Below are 9,659 nucleotides of genomic sequence, written 5' to 3' on the forward strand. Positions count from 1 at the left end.
CTCCATACTGTTCTCCATAGTGGCTGTATCAATTTACATTATTCCCACCAGCAGTGCAAGAGGGTTCCCTTTTCTCCACACCCTCTCCAGCATTTATTGTTTCTAGAGTTTTTGATGATGGCCAATCTGACCGGTGTGAGATGATATCTCATTGTCGTTTTGATTTGCATTTCTCTAATGATTAATGATGTTGAGCATTCTTTCATGTGTTTGTTGGCGATCTGTATATCTTCTTTGGAGAAATGTCTATTTAGTTCTTCTGCCCATTTTTGGATTGGGTTGTTTGTTTTTTTTGGTATTGTGCTGCATGGGCTGCTTGTAAATTTTGGAGATTAATCCTTTGTCGGTTGCTTCATTTGCAACTATTTTCTCCCATTCTGAGGGTTGTCTTTTGGTCTTGTTTATGGTATCCTTTGCTGTGCAAAGGCTTTTAAGTTTCATTAGGTCCCATTTGTTTATTTTTGTTTTTATTTCCATTTCTCTAGGAGGTGGGTCAAAAAGGATCTTGCTGTGATTTATGTCATAGAGTGTTCTGCCTATGTTTTCCTCCAAGAGTTTGATAGTGTCTGGCCTTACATTTAGGTCTTTAACCCATTTTGAGTTAATTTTTGTGTATGGTGTTAGGGAGTGTTCTAATTTCATACTTTTACATGTACCTTGAACAGTTATTTTTCTAAAAACTGTTAGTCAAGTGTATAAAGTTTGTATATCTCCAAATATTTGGAAGAAAGCTGTTCTTTTTCTTTTTTTCACTCAAAAGAGAACCAGAGTTTTATAAAATTATATAATTAATGTGTATTTTATATATATATATATATATATACATATATATATATATATAGACTTTGATTAACTTCCCTTCCTCCCCCACCCAACCCCAAGAAAATAAAATCTAGGTGAAAAACAGTATGCTTTGTATACAAACTCAACTTTGTGGCAAATTCTCTAATCCCTCACGCCTTTCCAAACTCCCTCCAATATAAGGAAATTTAAAGCTGTTCCTGGAGATGGATTGTAATCTGCACAATGTTGCAATGTTAAAAAATAAAAAAGAAAAGCTAGTAAGGTTTTTTCCTCTTAAAAATATATATTTATTTTTTAAAGGTTTTTTTACCTTCCTATTTGACACATTTACCTTAAAAAGTATTTTTGTTAAGATATTATTCTCATGCTTCAAAAGAGTAGTATTTTATTCAATTTATAGTGAGTTCAAGACAAGAAATGATTAAAATTGGTTCACCCTTAAGAAATGATTGCATTACATTTTTTCCCAAAAAGGTGAACTTTTTGAGAGCCTTTAAGTCTGTTTTCTTCACACCTGTTAGTTTCCCATGTCTTTTTAAAACTCTAGCTAAATATTCTTTAAAGATTTTTAATGTCATGAGGAATTCTTTAAAACTATTTTTATGTATAGGTAGTAATGATTTTAGATTAAATAGTTTAATGATAGTTTAAATGTAAAATCAAATAGATTCTGTGTCCTATTGCATATAGTTCTCCCCAAACTGATTAACTAGTAGGGAAATTTGTACGGACATGGATTTAGTCGAGAGACCTGGAAGACAGCCTTTGGTTAGTCATCTGTGACCTTGAGAAAGTTATTTAACAATTTAGGTTCTCCGTTTTCTCATGCAAAAAGATAGGGTTAGACTGATAAGTTCTAAGGTCACTTCCAGAGCTAACATTTTATTGTTTTATTGTTTTATTAGAGATAGAGACAGACAGGCTTTTCGTCTTTCTTAGGGAGAAAGGGGAGCTGGGATAGAGGTGCTCCCAGCCTTTAAAGCAGAAAAAAAAGTTGAGACGAGTTATGTGGAGGGTGGGAGTGAAGCAGCCCATAAACCAGGAGCTTTAGAGGATAATGAATAATGAACAGGATCCAAATGACTCTTGTTTTTCCTAATTCTTTCTGGACTTTCCTAACCGGACAGTAATAGGCACTGCCTGTTGTGTAGAAGATCTCTGCTTTCTGTATGGGGAAAAAAAAAAATCCTTTGAACTGACCCTGAGAGAAATACAGAGAAAGGGGAAATCTGAGAAAAACTTAAAGAAACTTCTATCATTTATTCTCCAGAAGAGAAATTTTGGGATGATAATTTTCTTCAAATGAGAAAAAGGATTTTATTTGGAGGGTATAAATGGCATTTATTTGTTTACTGAAACTCGAACAAATGAAATTGTGATGGGCAGGTTTTCATTTAGATAAGAAGAATCACTTCCTTATAATCATGGTTGTGAAAAGCTTAAATGATCATTCAAGATAGGGTCCTCTCAAAAACCTCTGATGTTTTAGGAGCTTCTGTGTTAGATGTTGTTTTAGATAAGTTTTAGGGTCTTTAATAGACTATGAAAAACCTTACAGTTATCAATTGTCATTGATGTGATATGCAAATGCATTAGCCTAACATTCTTAAACACACTGGATTTTAATTAAAAGATTCAACTGCTATGGTTCAATTGCTGGTAAAACCTATAGGCAAGGGAAAAGTGCTTTTAAAATTTTTAACTTAGCTGCTTCCCAGTGATTTTTTTGGTTTCTAACATGTTAAATATTTCTGAAACGTTTAAGAAATTTTAAATTACTGAAAATACATGACTAGAAACTATTTAGGAATCATTCCTCTGATCTCCTGACTTCAAATAAGGCTTGATTTTAACTGCATCAGTCTAATGGGATCAAATTTATTTTCAGATTACCCAAAAGATAATTTTATGACTTTTTGTTTTCTCAAAGCAAAGTTCTGTTGCTACAGTTGTCAGGTTCTCTCTCTTGTAGTTTCTGAACATTTCTTCCTGTCATTTAAAAGACATCATCTTTAAGGTTATGAGAAATGTAAGCAAGTCCCATCCTCTGTTTGTTTTCAAATCTGGATAGAATAGTTATGCTATGATAAACATTATGCCTGAGCAATGAGAGTATGCTTTTTTAAACTTTTCTTGCCTGCATGATTGAAAAATTATGCTTAGAGTTTTTACCTTAGAGTGAAAAGTACACAATTTATTTTACTCATATTAAAGGGAATGTGTGAGTTAAAATGTGCTTCTGAATTACCTTTAAATTTTGCATATGTGGTAACAATAGGCAAGAGAACTCCTCAATTTTCAAACTACCGTTTCACAGCAGCAGTGCTTGGCATAGTTCATTTATTTAAAGTACCAGAATGTATATCAAGTCTAATTAGTTGTGACTGGCTGAAAGACATGGACATTATTTATTTGAGTAGAATGTATTGTGGATGTCTACTGGGCTATTATGAAAAAGCTCTGCATTTGACAGTAATTACCTTTGTTTCTAAAAGAGCAAAACAATTGCTTTCCAATATTTTAAATATGTAATACTTGAGCTTTCTATGTTAAAATACCCAATGTTTTGGCATTGAAAACAGGTAATGTGATTATAACTTTATTAGATAGTGTTATAAAGTTTTCTCTGTTTCCATAATGTGTTTACATTTTTCCTGTGTGTTTTCTCAATTAAAAATATGCAAGAATTCAAATATAATACCTTTTTTAAACTGTGCTACTCAACCTATGGTCCTGTACCAGCAGCACTTGGGTTCTGCAAAATCCCTGGTCACACTTCTGACCTATACAATCATAACCTGTATTTTAACCAGATCTTAGGGTGATTCTTATGCTTATTCAAGTATGAGAAGCATGGGTTTAATAGAATATCATTGGCAGCATGAACCTTTTAAAATTAATCTGATGGTGGAGTTACAAGATTTAACACTTCTTTATCTTTGATTAAGATGCTTGATTTCTATTCTTTGTAGCATTAGCAGTTAAGATTTATACTGTGTTTTTAAACCCATTACATATATAGTTATCTAATCCTGGTAGCAAAATGTAAAGTCATTGAAAAGTGTTTTATAATTTCACAGCTATCATTCATTGTAGCCTGCCGTTTAATCAAAGTAGAGATTTTAAGATTCATTTCTATTTTTCTTAAATGATTTATGATGATGCTGGAAATGCTAACAAATATTCATTCATGGACAGTATGAGCCATGTATCCAAATATTAATGTGTTCTTCATTTTATTTTAAAAGAACGATCATTGTTAAGTCAAATCTTATTACTTTTTCTGTTTCATTTTCTGTTTATTTTTATTTATTCCATGTTTTCTTTTTTTGCTTTGTTTTAGTTGGGTCTGGTAAGTTGACATTTTATTGGCCATCTTCTAATCATCGTGTCACTGTGACTGGAACTTCTCTTCCCCTTTCCATCCATACCCTTCCATGTCCTTCAACCAGTCAGCCTCCATGTTTCACTTGTCATTGGCCACAAAGACAGACTGCACAGAATAAAGTCTGCAGGAAGTATGGGTAACTGTGACAAAGAGTAAAGGTAATGGGGTTGCTAACTTTATGTCTTTTTAAATGATGTGTGATCTGCATCCTTTTATTTTTTCTCTTTTTAAATGAGTGATAAAATAAGTGATAGGACTTTATCTTGATAAAGTACTATTTCAATTTATATCTCACAAGATAAACAAATGAAGAAAAGGTGCCCAGAGGACAGTTTGGGTTTGGGAGATCCAAAATATGTTTATGAATCCATGTCTGTCTTTTTGTAACTGTTATTCAATAATAGTCATTAAAAGTCCTGCTGGTGAATAACCTTGCACTTAGGGCTGTTTGCACTCATTTTCATTTCTATGTGTCAGAATCATTTCATGTTATGTAAGAAATAACCACGTGATGTGTCTAAAATTTATCAAAGTTTGCTTTGCTGAACAATTTGTTCTCATATAAATACAGGTTTCTAAGTACTTTCATGATCAGTACTTTGGGGAAGGTCCATTCACATACCTTAAGGATGCTGGAGCACCATTTTTGGAGAATTTTGTATGGTGTTCCAGGGAATAATTTTGACCCTAAAAGTATCTCTCTATGTTTTAAGTTAAAAAGCGATACACATATTATAAAGCTGTCATTTCATACTAATACAGATAAGAGGATGGATTGTTCAATAATGGTGATGCAATAATGAGCTATTAGAAAAAAATAGCTTTCTATATATGCAAAAATATAGATGGGTTAAAATTTAATAAAAGCAAAATACAGGATGAAAATAGAGTGAATATTTATATGATATAATTTCATATGTATTATGTAATCTATATTATATAATTTTATTGATAGAACAACAAAAATGCCTAACTAGATTAGAAAGACTTTTAATAAATGGGAAAATATATCTACAACATTTTTGAGAAGTGGATAAAATTTTAGCTTATCCTTAGGTCTTAGAAATCAAAAAGTTAAGCACAATTTAAAAGGCAGTGCTTGGATTAGGCTGATGCTATTTGAACCACTACCTAAAGTAGAGGGACCCCCAGAAATGGCTTCAGAAGCCACTTCATGGAACCCCCTCTCCTGTCCCCAAGCTGTTATCTATTTAGGAATTAGATCTTTGAGGAATAATTTGTTTGGAGAAGTTTCATGGCTTAAGAAAACAAAAAAAGTTTGTACACCATTGAGATAGAAGGTTTTTAATCTTTTCTAACATTCCAGCCCTTATAACCCATAACCCATACCCTGCCTTTTTATTTACAAGGGGAATACTGTAGAGCACAGGGAACTATATTCAATACCTGGGATAAACCATAATGGAAAAGAATATGAAAAAGAATGTATATCTACATATAACTGAACAACTTTACTGTATAGTAGAAATTAACACAAAATTGTAAATCAACTATACTTCAATAAAATAAATTAAAAAAAAAAAGTTAAGTGCAAGAACACAATATCCACAACAAATAGGATATCAATGACAAGGTAATGTGAATATAAATGTTTAACCTCACTAATATAAAAGTGCCAATTAAGAGGAGATTCTATTCTAAGTTTGGCAAAGATGTTAATGTTCAGTGTTCGTGAGGTTTGGGAGGAAAGTGTCCTATCAGAGAGAGTTTCAGTTGAAATAAACTTGAATAAAATTGAGAGGGATGTAAATCTCCCCATTGTGTTTAAGGGGGGAATTAGCGACAATCTAAATTTAAAGACAATAGATTAGTTAAATAATTAAGGTAATTTGTATTTAGACCATTAAGCAGTCATTCAAGTGATACTGTAGGAGAATATTTTAAAACAGTATGGTACAATTCGCATGGCCGAATTATAGGTAGCTTTTCTTTTTTTCTTTGCTTATCTAATTTTCTATATTTTCAACACTGAACATCATATTAGTAACATGATTATGTGTTTTTAATTATGGCAAGTTTAAATATTGTAGCCCTTTATCATGAACAACAGATGCATATGGTGATTGGCCTTCTCAGTCTAAATAGATAAGTGATCATGATAGAAGATTGAAAAAGGCATATTTAATCCATTTAAAATTTTTCTTAGAGATATGTCTATATCTAATATTTAACATACATGTAGGAAAGGATTTTTTCTAAGACATGCCTCGTGGCTGATGTCATTGTTGATGTTGGCTGGAGGATATGCCTATAAGATACAGTAAATTCATTTCCAGGCAAATATCCTGTGTGGAAGGAGTGCTGCAGGATAAATGTAGTTTGCATAAGGGTTTGTATCCCTTGTTCCCACATAAGTCTTTGAGGTTTGAGGAGAGCTGGCGTTTTATAAAAGAAACATGGATTCTGGCACATGTTATTAGACATGGTTCTGAGATTTAGAAAAGAGACCACCCGAAGTTTTTACTTGTCTAAGTGATTTGAACATTTAGATTTTCCTACTCAAATTCCCTGCATATATTGGAAAGGCATATTTTCCCATTCATTTAATTAATCATTTGGTTTTCTTTCATTGAAACAAACCAAACTCTCTTCTGGATTTGGTTTATTATCCAGTCAGTCCTTTCAATGTCTTGGTCTGATTTCTATGTCAGTTATTCCAACCCTTAAGGAATCAAACGCCTCCTGTATGGATGTGTGTGGAGGAAAATCCTCAGGCAATGATGCACACGCCTGTTATTATACCTGGATAATGATAGTGTTTGCCAAATTCATGAGTAAACCAGTCAATTACAATCAGAGTTTAAAAAAATTATAAGCCAGAACGTCAGTATTACCATATTGAACCTAAACTTTTTCTCCTAACTTTGTATTTTCTTCCCTATAAGTTTCAGGACATTTGAAGGCATTTGACCTGATTTTTCAGGTCTCCTGTAATTTTCTAGTCAAATGGTATAATTTCTACTAAACCTCAATTAAAAATAAAAAGGGAGTATAGAAGAAAGCACACTAATCTAGAAGTTAGGAGATCTAATTTGCTTTCTTTAGTTTTGTGACCATGCAAGTTGTTTTACATATCCCCTTTTTTAAAGGGGTTTTATATTCCACTTTACACACATGTATATATGTTTATACATACAAATGTGTAAAGTGGATCAACTTATATATCATATATCATAAATATTTGTATATATGTCTCAGATACAACTGACCAGAAAATATTTAGCAAGAGAAAAGGGTACCCTTTCAAATACTCATCTTCATTAACAAAGAAGTCATAGTCTCACGAGCAGAGAAGTAGCACTTGTGGACATAATCTGAACATACTTTTTGATTCATATTCACTTTAAGCAGTTATCCTGAAGTGACTGACATAAGTAACTGAAAGTACTTTTAAGGAAAGGTTAGAAATAATGGAACAGTCTTAAAAAGTGGATTATCCTGTATTAACTGTTAAATGTCTGGCTTGAAACGTTCACTTCAATTTGAACTGAGACAAGAAAGGAGAATAATTAGGCGTTTCAGACAGCTGATAACAAATGAATTTGAGAAGTGTAAACAGTAGGTAGAAAGACTTATGTTCAGTTCACATTTTTTCCAATCATAAAGCACAGCCCCAAAACAAGCTTTTAAAAAATTTTTTTTCAGTGAGTGACCCCATCAGCACACCTCATGTTTTCAGCTGCCATTGTTCTCAATGTAACTGACACAATTTTCTTACACTCTGTTTACTGCTGGATGAAGTGACCGTTTAAGTCTGTATAAATCAAACAGTTTGCACAAAGCTGGCAGTACTTATAATGTCAGGATGAGCAGATGTTTCAAATTTTGCCCTCATTTCCATATATATTCTGTTTGAACATGCCCCTGCCTATGTAAATGAAAGAGGCATTCGACTCCACTATTGCTTTAAATTCATTTCTATTCAAGTAATTGGACTGAAGATTTTAAATGGTTATATTTTCCATAGTAGCATTTCGGGAGCTTTTGAGTTAAATTAATTTTAGGGCCTACATCAGGAGGTCCTTGTGTCTGTGATTAACATCCATGCACCTTTAAGCAGCTCTAAATAAGAAAAGATATTTATTCATACGAATTTCAGGCATACGTTGAATGTAAAGGGTCAAATTGTAGTTCAAGAATTCTTTTTAATAAGGTAGTTAATCTTAGAAGGTCAAGTAATTAAAAAGGAAAAAAACCTCTTTACAAAACTACAGATTCCACTCTATGAATATGCGCTTAATTTAGCTTCAGTTAGGTTCAGGATGAGAATTGGTACATTATGTATATCTATAGAGTACATCACAACTGGTATAAAATAACAGCAGCACTTGGGATATCAGCAAATTGTCTCAAATAGGACAATGACTCCATGCTTTTGATTCAGGGTAATTTGTTTCATCTCCTTCAGAACCTCCACATTTTGTTGTGAAACCCCGTGACCAGGTTGTTGCCTTGGGACGAACTGTAACTTTCCAGTGTGAAGCAACTGGAAATCCTCAACCAGCTATCTTCTGGAGGAGAGAGGGGAGTCAGGTATGACCTTGTTCTAATATTTCAATCAGTAAAGATGAGTGCCAGATATATAACAAAAAGCAACAAATTATTTAGTCACATAGCTGTCGCTTTAAGAGAACTGAGAAATCTCTGAGTGACCTAATCATTTCAGCAATAAAAGAGAAGACAAAATTTCCTACCTTGTTTTAATTCTCAAATTTTCCCTGCCTAGTTTTGGTACACTGGGTGGTAAGTAGAATAGTAATTGTTTTATCATATAAAATTTACCTTTATTTCCAATTCAGCCACATTTTTTAAAAAACTACTTTTTTCTCAACTCAATTAGTTATAACTTTTATTATTCAGAGATTTGTAATTATATGTTAAAAGAGATTTACACACATTTAAAACAAAGATGATAATTAGTCAGTGCAATTTTTCTGAAAGCACCAGGAATCTGAAGTGTCTTCTTTGCTTCTTTATGTTTTATCTATCATATATCTATCAATTAAAGATTCATCAAACTGTATGAAAGTCTCTTTAACATAGATGTCATATTGGATATAGTTCAGTATAATCTAATTCTTTGAAAACTGTAATATGTGGTCACCATTTGCTATCAAGTCCTACTCTCTATACGTTTTTATAAACCAGAATTTTCTATATATATTGAAGCTAGAATATAGAGATCTGTGGTCTTAAAAATTAAGTTCATTATTAGGCTTCAGCTCATTAAAAAGGGTATTTTGAAACACTTTCACTTTAAAAATAATAGGAAACTTTAAAATAGTTTTTTTTTTAGATTTTTTTTTAACATCTTTATTGGAGTATAATTGCTTTACAATGGTGTGTTAGTTTCTGCTGTATGACAAAGTGAATCAGCTATATGTATACATATATCCCCATATCCCCTCCCTCTTGCATCTCCCTCCCACCCTCCCTATCCCACCCC

At 32.5% G+C, this 9,659-nt stretch overlaps 1 protein-coding gene across 1 annotated transcript in view; it reads left to right on the forward strand.

Moving 5' to 3' along the window:
- The window catches only part of ROBO1 (roundabout guidance receptor 1), a 415,029-nt gene that overhangs the window by 298,270 nt on the left and 107,100 nt on the right, over positions 1-9,659 (forward strand). The window contains exon 7 of the mRNA XM_055086128.1: positions 8,622-8,746. Coding sequence (XP_054942103.1) covers positions 8,622-8,746 — 125 coding nt within the window. The remainder of the gene's footprint in view (positions 1-8,621; positions 8,747-9,659) is intronic.

Source organism: Physeter macrocephalus, chromosome 1, assembly GCF_002837175.3.
Source record: "Physeter macrocephalus isolate SW-GA chromosome 1, ASM283717v5, whole genome shotgun sequence".
Lineage (NCBI taxonomy): Eukaryota > Metazoa > Chordata > Mammalia > Artiodactyla > Physeteridae > Physeter > Physeter macrocephalus.